The sequence below is a fragment of the Geotrypetes seraphini genome, chromosome 1 (assembly GCF_902459505.1).
Source record: "Geotrypetes seraphini chromosome 1, aGeoSer1.1, whole genome shotgun sequence".
Lineage (NCBI taxonomy): Eukaryota > Metazoa > Chordata > Amphibia > Gymnophiona > Dermophiidae > Geotrypetes > Geotrypetes seraphini.
In genome coordinates, this window is record NC_047084.1 from 62,777,067 (window position 1) to 62,795,933 (window position 18,867).

The 18,867-nt window shown below is 43.3% G+C and overlaps 1 protein-coding gene across 2 annotated transcripts in view; it reads left to right on the forward strand.

Moving 5' to 3' along the window:
- TTC33 (tetratricopeptide repeat domain 33) overlaps window positions 1–18,867 on the forward strand; it is a 125,650-nt gene that overhangs the window by 66,281 nt on the left and 40,502 nt on the right. For both annotated transcript variants that reach the window (XM_033932330.1, XM_033932339.1), the window contains exon 3: window positions 15,933–16,014. In XM_033932330.1, coding sequence (XP_033788221.1) covers window positions 15,933–16,014 — 82 coding nt within the window. The remainder of the gene's footprint in view (window positions 1–15,932; window positions 16,015–18,867) is intronic.

The window sequence follows — 18,867 nt, forward strand, 5'->3', positions numbered from 1 at the left end:
AACTGTTAACCATGCTTTAATAAACAGTCTCCTTAGTTTCTTAACAGTTCACCAGTCTGAGTGCACTTTAGTGACTTGTTAAGCAGAACTTAACGTGAATAAAAAAGAAACAAACACAATACAATGGGTTAAGCTGTTTCAGATGTAGCCTACAGCATCTATGCCAGGAAAACAGCTGCTGTTAGGGCAGTATATTTCCCAAGGTACTGAGTGGTATGTTTACAAAAATGAAGAAAGCTGTGACATAAACAGAATCCATTAGACTCAGAATGACTCTAGAAATCTCATATCCATTTTCATGTTTTCTTGTTTGCCATTGCCAATCCACTGAAATGGTATTTATTCTTCCGTGACTTATTTGGGTCTTTGGACGTGAACCAGTGTTCTATTAACGGATAGGGCATGACAAATGGCAGCCAGCAAGGAGGAAACAAAAAAAATCTTTAAGTAACTGAGAATAACAAGAGACATGTCTGAAAATAACTCAAAGAAACAGACAGGAGAACAAAAAGCACTAGGTTTATTAAGAATTAACTGTTTCCTAACTATTTTGTTTCATATAAACATCCTCAATATTGCACAATATCCTAGAGACCAATATTCACAAGGATTTATTTGGGTAACTTCTAAAATTAGCCTGATAAGACATTTATTTTAAAAGTTCACTAGTAACCAAAAGAGGTTTTAGCTGCCCAAGCTGATGTCCATGGGCAGAATTTTAAGTTAGCTGAGTACCGCGTTTCCCCGAAAATAAGACCTACTCCGAAAATAAGCCCTAGCATCATTTTTGGGGTAGGTCTTAATATAAGCCTTACCTCAAAAATAAGTCCTAGTCCCGGGATTCGCGGCAACAACTCTTCAACCCCGCCGCTTAGCCGAACCCCTGCTGATCCTCCATCCTTCCCACCCTGCCGACCGGAAGCGAGCCCTACCTTCATCCAAAGCAGCATCGGGCCGGCAGCACTCTAAGCAGGCTGCTCCGGCCTTGTCCATTGGGGAATTCACTCTGCCATGTTACTGATGATGTAAAAAAAAAGCCAACCATGATTAAATTACACTTCCCCCTCTGTATTCACGGTGGTTAGGGGCAGAGCCGGCCCGTGAATATTAAAAAACTGCAAATAATATTCGGGCCGGTTCTGCCCCAAACCCCCGCTTCCCCCCGGCTATTTTAAGCCCTGTAAGCCTTACCTGGTGGTCTAGTGGGTTTTCGGGCAGGAGCAATCTGCCCACGCTCCTGCCCCATGCAGATCGCTCACAGGAAATGGCTACCTTGAGCTCCCGTCGTCTCTCAAGACTACGACGGGAGCTCAAGGCAGCCATTTCCTGTGAGCGATCTGCACAGGGCAGGAGCATGGGAAGATCGCTCCTGCCCGAAAACCCGCTAGACCACCAGGTAAGGCTTAAGGCTCACAGGACTTAAAATAGCCTGAAATATGAAAACGATTTTTTTTGGCTGAAAATCGTGAATAATCGAAACCGTAGATACGGAAACTGCGAATACGGAGGGGGAAGTGTAACTTGTCTCTTCTTTGATATTTCTGAGTTATAGACTAAAGTAACCCTAGCTTTTCCCATACTCTGCTACCTCCAGCTATTACACCCCTATCTCTACTAGGCTGGTGACTAGATCTAGACCTTCCATGTCTCCTGCATTGACCAAGAGACTCCTGGTTTGGAGGGCCATCTTCTATCCAAAATCAGGAAACTCCCTTGGAGTATTGGAGTCTTGAAAGCAATCATTTGGTGTTTTGTCAATCTGCATTCAACCACAAGCAGCTTCAAATCTCACAGCTGACCTTTGCTGCTATGAAATGAGCAGGCAGGAAGTGTGGACTGGAAAATTTAAAGCTGTTATGGTGTAGTGCTGGTAATGAAGTGTTAGAGAGAGGGTGATGTAGGGGTAGGAGCTGGATAGGGGAGAGGGGTAATGTCAAAATATCTTGCTTGAAAAGTTGCTTCCTTTTGGCATTTCTGGTATAACTAGGGTTACCATATTTATTAAATCAGAAAAGAGGACACCTGACTGGCCCCGCCTATGCCCCACCCACAGTGCCCTGTCCCCTTCCTGCCTCCCACTAGTCTCGCCCCTAAACTGCTCCCCCGACCCCCAGCGTAGCCTCTCGCTCTCCAATCCCCCACCCAAGCTACCCCAAAGTTGGGTATGTCTTTCTGAGTCTCTCCTCTCTCCAGTACCTCCTTCAGCGCTGCAATTTCAAAATTATGGGCAGCCAGCAGTGTTAGCAACAGGATCTTGCTGCCATCGGCCTGCTCCAGAAGCCTTCACTCTGTAGCACTGCCTGTTCCCTTGTAGGCTGGACTACAAAGAGTGAGTCCAAAACACAGACAAACTCCATCTAGTTCAGGAAACCATCCAGATAACCGGACAGTCCTCCAAAAAGTCTGGTAACCCTAAGCATACCTCTTTTAATGGAATTAGAACAGGTTCAAAGAAGAGCAAAGAACAAAATGGTAAAAGGGACAGAATTCCCCTAGTATGAGGTAATGCTAAAGAGATTAAGGCTAGAGAATGATGCGGTGGTTGTTACCCGCGGCTAGCCATAGGTAACCCGCCGAAACAGTGACAAAGAAAAAAAAGGTCACCGCGAGTATGGGGACAAGGCCATTCACTGCCCCGTGGAGTGGTGAATGGTCTTGTCTCCGTAATTAAAGGGGTGAGCACGCACAGTGAACGAGTGTGCGGTCCGGCAGCCCCCTCCCGCAGGCCATGCATCTCCCTCCCTCCCTTCCCCTTACCTTCTCTTCTTGGCGAACTGGCGATTTCTATAAGGCTATGCCTTGTATTGCAGCTGGAGCCTTAAAGCCGTGTCACGTGTGGCTGCTGGAAAAGCCTCCTCTGAAGCAACTTCCTGTTTCCGGTTGCATCGGAGACTTTTCTAGCAGCCAATGCGACGCAACTTCAAGGCTCCAGCTGCAATACAAAGCATAGCCTTATAGAGATCGCCAGTTCACCACGAAGAGAAGGTAAGGGGAAGAGAGGGAGGAAGATGCACGGCTGGCTGGCGGGAAGGAACTGCTGGACCACGCAAAGGGTGCTGGGGGTGGGGGGATGGAGAGGAAAAGACGCTGAAGCAGCCTGAAGGGAACTGGGGAAGAAAGAGAAGAGAGAAGACGCTGGAAAATGGGGACGAGACAATGGGGAGAAGTCGCTGGGAAATGGGAAAGAGAGAGTGGGGAGAAGACGCTGGGAAATGGGGAAGAGAGAGTGGGGAGAATACGCTGGGAAATGGGAAAGAGAGAGTGGGGAGAAGACGCTGGGAAATGGAGAAGAGAGAGTGGGGAGAAGGCGCTGGGAAATGGGGAACAGAGAGTGGGGAGAAGATGCTGAAGGGAAATGGGGAACAGAGAGTTGGGAGAAGACGCTGAAGGGAAATGGGGATGACAGAGTGGGGAGAAAACGCTGAAGAGAATGGGGACAAAAGAGTGGGGAGAAGACGCTGGAAGGGAAGAAGACAGTGATGCCAGACTATCGGGGAGTGGAGGGAGAGGCACAGTAATAGAGCAAATGGAAGGCGCAGAGAGAAATCAGATAGTGAATGGAAGGAATTGAATGAGGAAAGCAGAAACCAGACAACAAAGGTAGAAAAAAAAATTCTATTTATTTATTTATTTTTTTTTGCTTAGGATAAAATAGTATATTAGTTGTGTTGATAAAAATTTATAAACAAAGCCCTCTCTTTATAAACATCTCTTTCTCTAGTTCAGCAGCCAGAACTTTGACTTATAAGGAAGGAATAAGCTAAATATTGCGGTTCTGAGGCTTATGGATGCTGCAGGAACGGGGCGGTGAAGGGGACGGCGAGGATGGGGTGGTGAAGGGGATGGCGGGGCAGGGCGGAGACAGGGCGGTGAAGAGGATGGCGGGGACGGGGCGGTGAAGGGGATGGTGGTCCAGGGACAGGGCAGTGACGGGGACAGATTTTTTCCCCGTGTCATTCTCTAGTTAGTGCCCTTAAGCTTGAAAAACAGATGGCTGAGGGGAGATATGATTGAAATCTACAAAATCTTGAGTGACATAAAACTGGTAAAAGTGAATCAACTTTTTACTCTTTCAAAATTTATAAAGACTAGGGGATACTCAATGAAATTACATGGAAATACTTTTAAAACAAATAGGAAAAAATATTTTTTTTTCACTCAAAGAATAGTTAAGCTCTGGAACTCGTTGCCGGATAATGTGGTAACAGGTTAGTGTAGCTGGTTTTTTAAAAGGTTTGGGCAAATTCCTGCTATTGAGACAGACATGGGGGAAGCTACTGCTTGCCCTGAGATTGGTAGCATGGAATGTTACTACTATTTGGGTTTTTGCCAGGTACTTGTGAGCTGGATTGGCCATTGTGGAAAGAGGATACTGGGCTAGATGGACCATTGATCTGACCTAGATGGTTATTCTTGTGGTTGCCCGCTGCAGGTTGCCATGTGTACAGCTTCCTAGTGGTAAACAAGCAAGGCAGTATTTTGTAGAGGTTCAAAAACATGTTGAATTGTGTTATGAAATGCATATTACTGATGTATTTTTTGTATTATTTCAAAAATTTTAGCCCATAAATCACTAAATTTAACTGACTACCCTCATGCACTTTGAACAAGCCAGCTGCATCCTGAAAACTTCTATTATAGTGTTCAATGGACTAAATATATGGTTAATTTGTTCCAAATGAAAACTTAATCTGTTTTCTCTGACTTTCCATGGTTGTATGATTCATCGGTTTAATAATTGGCATTCTTTTTTTTTTCATCTGCGTAATTTTTTCCTGTGCTCATCTAATATCCCCCTGTATAACTTTACCAGTTATTTGCCTTCAGGCTGAATTGGACCAAATGTGAATCTTCTCAGTTTGTTACTGTTCATACTTGCCTCTGAGTTACTTGTATATACCTGTCTGTAGTATTGCCATAGTTTGTCTTCATTTAGCTTCTTTCCAGCAAAGTGCTTTTCCCATGTCCAGAGTGGCAGATACAAAACTAGATAGTTTAGAAATTCTGCAGTTTCTAGAAGAGAATCCTTCCAAAATTGACCCATAAACTTAGCTCTCTGTAGTTCTTGGAACTTGTCAATCTCAGTACTTAAACAGTGTTTGTTTCAGTTTTGATTCTTTCCTATCAAACAGAAGTTGGAAAAGAATTATACAGAAGGAGTTGCTAATGTTGTCTCTGTCTTTCTATGGACAAAATAATTCTCCAAAATTTTAACAGAATAAGATTAAACTTGGTATATGGTTGTGAGGAAGTAGATTGAATAGTGATGAGCACTTCCTCACTGAGGGTCAGATTCTCAAAACTCACCAGTAAAATCCAGGGAGTTGATGTAGTAGGAGTTATGAGCAATTCTCTGCATAATAGCATGCAAACTAAGCACAGTTCCTCCCTTCTGTCAAAGATACTCTCCCTGCCACAATCAACTGAACTGCAGGTCTCCTTGAGTCCTGCCAGCTCAGCTGATTGACTGACAAGGAGAGCAGCAGAAAGAAAAATCCAAATGACTCCCTGATGCCCCTCTGACACTCTGTACAATATCAGCAGGAGGGATGCCCACTCCCTCCAACCACCGGGGTCTCAAGTTTCAAGTTTATTTAAAATATTTGATATGATCGCAATATCCAAATCCTTCCCCCCCCTGTACATTTAAACTGAAGGATGTCAGGAGGGATTCCCAAGCCCTTCTACCACCCTCATACTTTGAAATGGAAGGACGGCTGGAGGGATGCTTACTCCCTCTGGTCGGCAGTTCCGCCTCTTCAAAAATGGCAGGCCTGCCCCTCTCTGGTGCATCCTGGGATGCACTAGTAGGGGGGTCTATGTTCCTTATTGGCTCTAGCACCTAAGGTCTCTCCTATCCCATGGCTCTCTAATTTCCTCGGAAGTCTTTCATGAGCTGTTTTGTCAAATGCCTTTTAAAAATCTAAATACACAATGTCATCCAGTTCACCTTTATCCATATGTTCATTCACCCCTTCAAAGAAATGTAGATTGGTGAGGCAAGATTTCCCTTGATAAAAGCCATGTTGGCTTTCTCTCATTAATCCATGGTTATATAGATGTTCTGTCATTTTGTTCTGTATAATAGTCACTACCATTTTGCCTGGTTCCAACAACAGACTCACTGGTCTATAATTTCCTGGATCACCTCTGGAGTCATTTTAAAAAATGGCATCAAACTAGCCACCCTACAGTCTTCTAGTACTATGCTGGATTTTAGAAAAAAATTACAAATTACTAACAATAGCGCTGCACGTTCATTTTTCAATTCTATCAACACTCTGGGATGTATAATATCTGGTTGCTACTTTTCAATTTGCCGTCCTCCTACAATTTGACCTTTCTTCTGCTTTCGACATTGTTCACCATGATATTCTTGTTTACCAACTCTCTGGATAGGTATCAACTCCACAGTCCTAGGTTGGTTCTCTAAATTCCTCCGCTCTCGTTCTTACATTGTTAACATGAATGGCACCTCATCCTCCCCCTGGAAACCGAATTGTGGAGTCCCACAAGGCTCTCCACTATCCCCTATCCTTTTCAACATCTATATGTCCTCCCTAAAACTCCTCCACCTATCCCCCCTTGAAACAATTTACACTTATGCAGACGACATCCTCGTCCTCCTCGAGACCAATTCGAACCTCACCGACCTGTCTCAGAACATATCCTCTTGTATAATGAACCTACAATCCTGGGCCCACACTGTGCAAATGAAATTGAATGAGTCCAAAACAAGACTTCTTTGGCTTGGTCCAAAACTAGATCACCTACCCACCTCCATCCCACTACCCTCTGGCTTTTCTCTGCAGCTTGAGTTCTCGAGCAAGGTCTTGGGCATCATCATTTGATTCCACATTGTCCTTCAATGACCACCTCCAATCCTTGGTAAAAAAAAATGCTTTTTCAGCCTTCACATGCTGAGGAAAGTTAGATCCTGCTTCCATCAAAAACATTTTACCCTCCTTGTCCAATCCTTCATCCTCTCCAGATTGGACTATTGCAACTCTATCTACTTAAGCCTAACTAAGAAAAACCTCCACAGACTCCAACGGATTCAGAATGCCGCGGCCAAGCTCATCTTCGCTAAAAGTAAATTTGACCATGTCTCCCCGCTCCTGGCCAAGCTCCACTGGCTTCCGATAATCGCCAGGGTCCACTATAAATGCGCCGGTTTAACTTTCAAAATCCTATATGGCAGGGGTCTCAAAGTCCCTCCTTGAGGGCTGCAATCCAGTCGGGTTTTCAGGATTTCCCCAATGAATATGCATGAGATCTATGTGCATGCACTGCTTTCAATGCATATTCATTGAGGAAATCCTAAAAACCCGACTGGATTATGGCCCTCAAGGAGGGACTTTGAGATCCCTGCTATATGGTATCCTCCCTCCCTTTATCTCTCTTTCTTGGAATTCCTCAAACCTTAATACCACCAGATCCTCCCACAAATTAAAACTATCCTTCCCCTCGCTAAAAGGCATTTCCCACACAGGAAAGCTAGGGACCTCCCTCCACTTCAAAATCACTGAGCTCTGGAACAACCTTACCTCCCCTCTTCGGAACTTGAGCTCTCTCCAAGTTTTCCGCAAACTTCTGAAAACCTGGCTTTTCTCAAAAAATGTAAGTCTCCCTCCAACTTAGGAATCAAGGAAACTTATATCTTGGCATCCCAAGTCCTCTAAATTTTCTTCACACTTCTACCTCTAACCCTCTGTTGTAGTTCCTTCCTATTTCTCCTACTGTAAACCGCGTCGAGCTCTACGAACGTGGAGATGATGCGGTATACAAACCTAAGGATTAGATTAGATTACATCTTGCAGTGTTATCGAGATTTGTTCGAGTTTCTCTGATTCATCAGAATTGAATACCATTTCTGGCACTGGTAACTCTCCCACCTCTTAATATAAGTACAACTACCCTAGACGAGCTAGCCCCAATACAAACAAAAACCAGAATCAGCAGACGATCAGTCAAATGGTTAGACAATGCAGATGACTAGAAAGAAAATGGAGAAAAAGTAACCAAGAACACACAAGAGCAGCATGGAAAAAACTAAACCAACAATACAAACTAAAAGAAAAAAGAAAGACATACTACACAAACCAAATAGGCATAGAAGTCCAAGACACAAAAAAAATATTCCAATTACTAAAAGAACTCACAGACACCAAATCCTACCTAACCAAAAACGACAACCCTCCCCCTTCAGCCACCCTTTTAGCTGAATACTTTAAAAACAAAATTACAACTGCCAGGACAAACTTCGCAGGAATCCCAACCCACCTAGAAGAGATCACAATGCCCCCCCCACCCCTCCCAGAAAAAGAATCAGCTACAGCAGATAGAACCTAGTCCCACTTCTCTACAATACAATGGTCTGACCTTAACAAACTCTATAAAAAATACAGCCACGCAGCTTGCGACCTCAAGCAATGCCCTCCATACCTACTAAAAACCTCCAGCCTAAAATTCTGTACTCTCCTCATGCAGTGGATACAAACCATACTCACAGATGGCCTTTTCCCACAAGACCTCTCCAAAATCATTGTCACCCCAATCTTAAAAGACCCAAAAGGAGCAACAGATCAGCCATCTGACTACAGACCCATAGCCTCAATTCCACTATATGTCAAGCTAATGGAAGGCCTCGTTGCTAAACTTCTCACCAACTACCTAGAAAACCACAATTTGTCTATCCTACACAGTCTGGATTCAGAACCAACTTCAGCACTGAGACACTACTAGGCTCACTTCTGGACACAGCTAGACAACACCTCAGCACAGGCAAAAAAATGCTGATTATTCAACTAGATCTCACCGCAGCATTTGACCTGGTAGACCATGACAACCTGCTACAAATACTTGATACAATAGGAATCACAGGCAAAGTATACACATGATTTCAATGATTCCTACAATCCAGGACCTACAGAGTAAAGACAAACAAAGAAAAATCATAACCATGGTCCAACCCCTGTGGCGTACCCCAAGGATCGCCATTATCCCCAACACTCTTCAATCTCTACATTGCATCCCTCGACAAAATAGGCTTAACCTCCTATAGCTATGCAGACGACATCACCATTCTCCTTCCTTTTGATCAGCCAATGCCCACCATGACAGACACACTACACAGAACTCTAGAAACAGTGGCAACATGAATGAAAGACCACAAACTAAAACTGAACCCAGACAAAACAAAATTCATACTTCTTGAAAAAAATAAAACTCCAACCATAACAAACCTAGTAATAAATTCAATCACATACCCCATTCAACCCACTCTAAAACTTCTGGGAATGACAATAGACAGATGCTGCACCATGCAGCCACAAATCAACAAAACAATACAGAAATCAGCTGTCATTGCCTTACTTTCTGATCAGTGCCTGAGCGCTGATTGCCTTAGGCACTGACAGGAAAGTAAGATATGACAGCTCAGAACCCCCCCCCCCCCCCCGCAAATTAAAATAATTTTTTTAAAAACCCAAATTGAAGTTCAGCAGGAGAGATGCCCACTCTCTCCTGCCGCATCGCCAACACTAATAACCCTGCCCCCCGGCAGCGGGAGAGATGCTCACTTCCGCCACCAAAACACTCCCCTCCCAGCAGCAGGAGAGATGCCTACTCCCTCCTGCTGCTGACATCTAGTGACCCCAGCCCACCCCAATCTCCCACCACCAAACAGCGCACACCTGACACTCCCCGGCAGTGGGAGAGATGCCCACTCTCTCCCACCACCAAGCAATGCACCGCAATACCCCTCGGCAGCAGGAGAGATGCCCACTCTCCCTTGCTGCCATGCAACCTCCCCATGCCTCACCCTCTTCCCCTTACCTTACTTAGATGGCTAGCCGAAGGGATGCCTACTCCCTATGGCCAGCAGGACCACCTCTTCCCCTCCCCGGTGCATTCTGGGATGCACCGGGAAGGGGCCTGAGGCTCTGATTGGCCCAGTTTGTTTAAGACCTCTTCCATGGGAGGGGCCTTATGCATCTGGGCCAATAAGATCCTTGGACCCCTCCCCAGGGAGGCTGTTGGAGTGTGTGTTGCTTGGCAGCGGGAGAGAGTGGACATCTTTTCTGCTGTTGGGGGAGTATTGCTTGGCGACAGTAGAGAGTGGGCATCTCTGCTATTGCCAGGGGGAGAGGGGGATGTTGCTTGGAGGGTTGCTTGACTTCAGCAGTTTGATATGTTATTGGATTTTTTCTTTTTTGTGTTTATTCTGCGCATGTGCCCATTACTATTACCAGTGATAGGCACATGCAAATTTAGTGAATCGTCGCTGCTCTCCGCCAACCTCATTTGCATGAGCGTATTTTGGAAAATGACTTAAATCACTACTATAATGGATATGACAGCAGCCTGTCGGTTTTTAACCTAAATTTTTGAGAAGCTATCCCTCAGTAATGCCCACTATTGCTGTCTGATTTAGGAGAAAAAATTCAGATTTTATTCAATTTTACCAGCATTCTGTCTCCCTTCCAGGCCTTCTCTCCAGCTTCCATTTCTCCCCCTCCCCCCCCCGGGTCCATCAGCAGTAGCAACACCCCTCCCTGTGGGTCTGTGTCTGGCAGCTGCAGTGCCCCTCATCTCCTCCTCCCTGAGATGGTGGAAGCAGCACATATAGTATAGATTTTTAGCCCTCACTGCCAATCTGTACAGGTTTCTCTTGGGCTTTCCCTTTGCCAGAGTCCTTCCTTCTGATGTAACTTCCTGTTTCGTGAAGCAGGAAGTTACATCAAAAGGAAGGACTTTGGCAGAGGGAAAGCACAAGAGCAGGCCTGAATCAGTGAGTCCAATTTTTTTTTTTCTTTCAAAACAAATTGATTTGAACCATGAATCGGACAGCATTAATGCCCACTGCAGACGGTGAAGGCCAATGCCAGACTGCCTCTTCAGCACACCATATTCAATACCCCCCATCCAAGTGAAGTCCTCTCCCCTCAAGGACCACAAGAGTATGTATATATGGAGGGAGGAGTGGTCCTCTTCGACTTCTGCCCCATTGTTTCCATGGCTCAAAATGGTGACTCTTACCCAGAGAGGTTGTCTTGTATAACTACTGTCAGGATACAATCTGGCAAATAAGGAAACTGCTCGTTATAGCACTATTAACCTGACTTTTTGAAATATTTTCCATAGGTGTATCAGAACTTAAATATAGCATGATACACATTTAGAAGAAAAATCGCTGCAGGGAAAAAAAAACCATTACCGTAATTTGTAATTTTTTTCTCCTTTTATCTTACATCTGGCCTTTGATAAGTTAAACAGATGGACAAAAAACAATTAACAACCAAAAGGGGAACAAAGTTTTCCCTAGAGTAGAACCAGCTCCAAATCAATATCTTAAACAAATTATTTTTCCCTGTTAAGGGTGCATAATATAACATTTTATAGCTGAACTCTCACAATTTAATTATACTGAATAGTAATGCACTGTGGTTCTGTAGCCAATTTTAAGATGAGCCTCTGAAAAAAGGTAAAGCCTACAGACGTTTAGTAATATTTTTTGAGTTCTTAAAAGTAACATGAAAAATTAAGCAATCTGATCCAGCTAAAACTGAGAATAATGAACTTCATTAGATTTTGTTAGTACAGACATTAAATTAGCCATCTTGTTTGTAGTTCTTGCAGAAAAAGAACCTAGCCACGTTGACTCCTCTAAGGCAGTGCTTCTCAACCCAGTCTTCGTGGCATTTCCAGCCAGGTTTTTAGGATATCCACTATTAATACACATGGATTTTTAGGATATCCACAATTAATACACATGATATAGATTTGCATACCAAGAAGGCATTCTATGCAAATCTATCTCTTATCTAATCATTATAGATAGCCTGAAAATCCAACTGGCTGGGTGTGCCCCGAGGACTTGGTTGAGAATCACTGCATTAAGGTATGATTTTGTTTAAATATATTTCTAGACATGTGCATCCTTAGTGCATTTAACTTTTTTCACCATTTTCAAAAAACAAAATGGCCCAATGAATACAGTGCTCCCACGAGATTCCCGCGAATCTCAAAAAACCGTGAATACGGTTTTTCATGGGGGAGCCTGAAGAGGCCAGCAGGAGAACAGCCAGAGAGCCGCGAGTGCAGAAAATCACTCGCGGTACACTCCGACCGCCTCTTCCTGCACAAAGTCGGGCCTTATCCAATCAGGAGCGGCGTGAGAGGCAGTCGTAGTTTGCCCATGTCTGCAGCCCTTTCTCATACCGCTGAACAAAGCACCTACTGTAAACTTTTAGCCGCGTGTGAGCTAAAAGTTGCACCGGTCTGATGCTGTCCTTACCTTCCATCGCTGACAAATCCATTTTTCCTGCAGGTCTCCAGCCGCTGCAGCCAATCTGAACAGCTGCCTATGGCTCCTTTCCCTGCTTTCTTATGCCCTGGTCCTCCTAGGTGGAAACCGGAAGTTGTGTCATTGGGGATAGACTGTGGCAGAAGGAAAGCAGGGAGGGGAGCTGTAAGCAGCGCTTTAGATTGGCTGCCACAGCTGAAAGTCCCCTGTAGCAAAAATGGATTTTTCCAGCGATGGAAGGTAACAAAGGCAGAAATGGATTCATGATTTCCAGATGCAAAAGCTATAAGGACTCTTCTGGCGTGGATAGAAGGAGGAAGATACGGGTGAGGAAATCCCTGTTACTAGCTGTAATTTTTTTTAAGTAGAAAGGGGGATGGGGAGGGAGTTAAAAGAAGTGGCAGACTGAGTGTGGAAGTAGGTAAAGGGGAAGAGCTTGTGGTACTGGAAACGGGGGAGGAGGAAGGATGGATGGAAGGAAGGGGGGGAGAGAGATAGTGGGCAATGATCTGAAAGGAGAGAAGAGAAACAGAGAAGTTGGATGTGGGGTGGAGTGGAGTGAAGGAAGGGGAAAGATACTTGAAGAGAGGACTGTTGGGAAGAGAAAGGGAGAGATTGTGAACCTGGGGAGGGAGGGAAAGATAGGGGAGGCTAGTTGGGAAGAGAAAGGGAGAGATGGTGGACCTGGGGATGGAAAGAAGGGAGAGAGGGAGAAATGTTAGGTCTGGGGATGGAAGAGAGAAAGAGATGCAACATCTCTCTTTCCCTCCAACCCGTTGTTCAGCATAAAGGGGGAAGGGAAAAACACAACAATAGAAAAGAGGGAGCAAAATTTTGAACCATGGGGAAAGAGGAAAAGAGTTGAACCCATGGTAAAGGGAAAAAATCAATATGTTGGAGACAGGCATAGTGAAAGAAATGAAGCAAAAGAGGAGGAAAAAAAATGAACGACACTGGAAAGAGAATTAGTAAAAGATAGATAAAAAAGTAGAAAGAGAAACTGCAACCAAAATGATGGAAAAACAAAATGTCCAGACACCAAGGTAGAAAAAAGTGTTTTATTTTGAATGTATTAACTGGAATATGTTATGTTTAGGATATGTGTATATTCGTGAGGATTCAGCAGCTGGGAGCCACAGAAGTGCTGTTTCCTCCTGCAGCATCAGACCCCCCCCTGTCTCCTCTCCCCACCCTCCCGGGTCGCCTGGCCTCTCTGTCAAATTTAAGATCCCATTGTGACCCATGAGTCAGAAAGTTTGCCCACCCCTAGGCTATAACATCTGCAGCTGTCATGCAGGCATATATGTATTGTTTCTTCAGATCTTTGGGAATAGGAGGGGGCTGTGACCACTGTGGGAGTATCAGGGGTCATACTTACATTCTCCCAGTGGTCATCTGGTCAGTTTGGGCACCTTTTTGGCACTTTCTCATTTTCAAAATAGGTCTAGCCCCAAATGTCCAAATTGTGCCTTAGACGTTTTGTAAAATGTTTGATCATCACTACAAACTGTCCAGGTCCTAAGCCTACCCTTGTCCCACCCAAATCACACCTCTTGACAGTCCCCCTTGGAATTTAGGCAAACAGCATAGAAAACCATCTAGAGAAAATAGGCTTTAAAAATGGCAATTTGAACGTTTTGGTGATTTAACAGTACAAATTCCACATTATGCCATTTTTTGGGACATTTATCTGTTTTGAAAATGAGCCCCATAGAGGAATTAGAAGAGTGGAAGTAAGGAGGAGGTTGGGAATTATAGACTGAGTAGTCTGACTTCTGCAGTAAGTAAATTAATGGAAATACTTCATTATTCCTAACCCCCCTTCCAAAAAAAAAAAAAAAAAGCTAGTTAACATCAGGACAGAGCATCTCATGGCCGTGGCTGGAGGGCACCCTGAAATGTGCAGTCATTGACGAGATGACATCAGACACATGCACAGATGTCCTCCAGCCATGGCCCTGAGCCTCCTATTACTGCCGGTGGGGGAGGGGGAGTTGCTGTGGTAGGAGAGGTGAGGAGAAGGAGCAGAGGCGCAGGTGCCAGCTGACTGAGTAACGTGCCTCGCACCACGAGAGGCATGTCCTATAAGTAGTCAGCTGGCGCCTCTCCTCCTCGCCGGCATCTCACGGCACACCTGGAATCTGCCGGGACACACTAGTATGTCGCGGCACACAGTTTGCGATGCACTGCTTTAGTTGAAACAATCTTATACACAGAGGGCCAGATTCTATAAATAGTGCCCTAATTGTGGACACCTAGCAACACCTAACTAAATTCTGCAAGCAACCCAAAATGATTTAACAAGCTTAATTGGCACAGTAATTAACTATACCATTGATTTTTAATTTAAAAAAAATTAAAAAGCAATCAATTTAAAGTTGTGCATGAAATTCTGTGTGTCATCTAAGTTGAGGCACCCTCTGATGCCTAATAATGCCTACCTGAAAAGTAGGCGTGGTTAGGGGTGTGGTAGGTTTAGGTGTTTCCACGCATCCGAGATTGGCGCTGGAAAATTAGGCCAGGTAAAATCTGGCTTAAATATGCCGACGCCTAACGATTCCTAAGTCCGTTTTGGTGCAGCTAGGCATGATTCTGTAAAGGACCAGTGCCTAAAAGTTAGGCACCATTTATAGAACCTGGCCTAGAGACACCATTAATATGGTTGGTTTCACATCAAGGAGAAAAAGAATACAAAGGCAAAACCTCCCACCATTTTAAGTCTGGAGAAAATTCTCTCTATCAAAAAAAAAAAAAAACCATGTGCAAATTCTCATAAGATGGTGAGTTATTTACCTACCAAGTTAAGCGCCCGCTATCTAATTACCAGTAATTGCAATTTTCAATTAACACCAATTAAATTTTAATTATTAAATAATTATTTAATTATTAAATTATTATTTATTTAAATAATTATTTTTAAATAAATAATTTATTTAAAAATAATTTATTTAAATAATTAATTTATTTAAATAATTTATTTAAATAAATTTAAATAATTTATTTAAATAAATAAATTAATTAATAATTTATTTAAATAATTAATTATTTAATTATTAAATAATTAAATTAGGTGCCTAGATCAGTTTAACATGCCAATCTAGGCACCAAACTTTAGCCGTCTTTTATAAAATCAGGATCAAAGTATATGCGTATGTTATAAAATACTGTACTAGCATCAGAGGTGCCAGTAGTTGGTAGTTACACATGTAAGTGCTAGGCACTATTCTGTAACCGACATATCAGAGTCATTTAATGAATAATTATGTGATATATACTGTATATGGCCAGAGCATGGACTTGCTATAGTTGCTAAGCAATGCACCCGACCTATAGATTACTATCAGTTGCTTGCATTGTTTGGTACACTCCAGGTTTTCTGGTGATCCCAGTAATATCAATCATGCCTATTTCCTCCTCCTTTCCCATGGAGTACAGTTGTTTAATTTCTAGCAATACTGTAGTAACCATAGCAGCAGCAATAGGCACTGGAAACCAAGATAACTTGGAACTATGTGTGTTTGTCCATTTGGACACCCTTCATAGAGATATTCAATATAAGATGCATGGTATTATAAGGTTAAACATGAAAAGACATCTTAATATTTTCTGGGGTTTTTCACTGTAGGTACTGGGAAGCAATTCACAAATGGGATGAAGCACTTCATCTAACACCAGAGGATGCTACCTTGTATGAAATGAAATCACAGGTAACATATTTATTTATTTGGTTTTAGAGTCTATCCTCCCAGAAGAGATCAAAATGGGTTACAGAATTATATGCATATTACAGAACGGGTTACAGCATTACATACTTAATACTTTCAGTGGTGTGTGGTTTCCGTTGCAGGTGATCACTACACGGTATAAGTTAGAATAGAGGTCTATATACAAGGGGTAAAGAATATGAGAAGGAGAAGGGTAGGGTGTAAGTATAATGCTAGGTATACAGTTCTAATAGGATTTAACATATAATTTTGGATTACAGCTAGTTCCAGAGTTTGTAGAAGGAGGTCACAAGATACTTATTTATTTATTTATTCATTCATTCAATTTTCTATACCATTCTCCCAGGGGAGCTCAGAATGGTTTTATATGAATTTATTCAGGTACTCAAGCATTTTTCCTTGTCAGTCCTGGCAGGCTCACAATCTGTCTAATGCAGTGTTCTTCAACCTTTTTACACCTATGGACTGGCGGAAATAAAATAATTATTTTGTGGACCGGCAAACTAATAAGACTGACATTTTTAAAAACCCCATCGCCGCCCCGTCCCCCTGAGCTCAGTTAACTATCTGATCCCATCCGCACAAGCCTCAAATAGTTATGATTTTATATTGAACATATTTTATTAAAATATAAAAAGAAACAATATTCTGTACAATTGTCATTTTATAAATATAAATAATACAGGGCAAAGATCAACAAAACCCCTGTCTCCCCTCCCCTTCACATATATCCCCTCTACTATCAAGAAAACTGAATAAGCCAAATTATTACAGAATCAAGGATGACAAACAAATTGCAGACAGACTGAATTCCTTCTTTGTGTCTGTCTTTACAAAGGAGGACACCGCAACAATACCTGAAACAGTGAAAGTGTTCAAGGGAGTCTTAGAGGACAGCCTCACCACAGTAGAAGTGGACTTGGACCAGATTTACCACCAGTTCAAAAAACTTAAAAGTGACAAATCTCCTGGACCGGACAGAATTCACCCGAGAGTCTTAAAAGAACTAAAAGTTGAAATCGGAGAACTACTGCAAAAACTTGCCAACCTGTCAATTAGAACAGGGCAGATACTGGATGACTGGAAGATAGCTAACGTCGCGCCAATATTTAAAAAAGGATCACGAGGAGTGCCAGGTCCTGTGAGCCTCACGTCTGTCCCTGGAAAGATGGTTGAAGCGCTGATTAAAGATAGCATAGTCCGGCACTTAGACACACATGACCTGATGAGAGCCAGTCAACATGGATTCAGGAAAGGGAAATCATGTTTGACGAATTTACTTCAATTTTTTGAGCCAGTGAACAGACAAATTGATAGTGGAGAACTGGTGGATATTATATACTTGGACTTCCAGAAAGCTTTCGACAAGGTTCCAATGTAAGACTTCTCTGGAAACTACAAAGCCATGGAATAGAGGGAGATATACTAAGATGGATAGGCAAATGGCTGGAGAACAGAAAGCAGAGAGTGGGCATAAATGGGAAGTTCTCAGACTGGGAGAAAGTGACTAGCGGTGTACCCCAGGGCTCGGTACTTGGGCCCATATTATTTAATATTTTCATCAATGACCTAGAAGAGGAAACATCCAGTGAAATCATCAGGTTTGCAGACGACACAAAGCTATGCCGAGCAATCAGATCGCAGAAGGATAGCGAGGAACTCCAGAGCGACTTGAGTCAATTGGAGAAATGGGCAGAGAAATGGCAGATGAAGTTTAATGTGGAAAATGCAAAGTGATGCATTTAGGCAGAAAGAATAAGGAATACAGTATAGAATGTCAAGTGCAACTCTGGGAAAGACCGAACAAGAAAAGGGACCTGGGTGTACTGATAGATAGGACCCAGAAACCATCGGCGCAATGTGCGGTGGCGGCGTAAAAAGCAAATAGAATGCTAGGCATGATAAAAAAGGGAATCACAAGTAGATCAGAGAAAGTAATAATGCCGCTTTATAGAACGATGGTCAGACAACACTTGGAATATTGCGTCCATCATTGGTCTCCATACCTAAAGAAGGATATAACACTGCTGGAGAGGGTGCAGAGACGAGCAACGAAGCTAGTGAAAGGTATGGAGAACCTGGATTACGAGGAACGACTTAGGAGACTGGGGCTGTTCTCCCTTGGGAAGAGGAGACTGCGAGGGGATCTGATCGAGACTTTCAAAATACTGAAAGGAATCGATAAAATAGAGCAGGAAAAACAGTTATTTACAATGTCCAATGTGACACGGTCAAGAGGGCATGGACTCAAGCTGAGAGGGGACAACTTCAGGACAAATATCAGGAAATTTTGTTTCACACAGCGAGTGGTGGACACCTGGAATGCTCTCCCAGAAGAGGTAATTGCAGAATCCACCATTCTAGGATTTAAGGGTAAACTAGATGCACATCTCCTTATGAGTGGCATAGAGTGATATGGGGACTAAATCTATGCCAAGGTACACCTGGCGGGGCCTCCGCATATGCAGGTCGCCGAACTTGATGCACCTAAGGTCTGATCCGGAGTTGGCAATTCTTATGTTCTTATGCTGCACAAATATCATGCTAACAGAACACCGCAGTCACACATGGCAGGAATTGTGTTGGGGGAGTGCAACTAGGGCAACTGCCTCCTGGTCAGAGAGAGCCCTAAGCCAGCTGGAAGCTAAAGAAGCACTGCCTGGGCTTTGCATGCCCCAGTTATGTCTAACATCAGCTCTAGCAGGATACATATTTTAAATCTGATATACAGTGGTACCTTGGATTATCAGCATAATCCAGGAGCATGCTCGTAATCCAAAATGCTCGTTTATCAAAGCGAGTTTCCCCATAGGAAATAATGGAAACTCGCTTTGA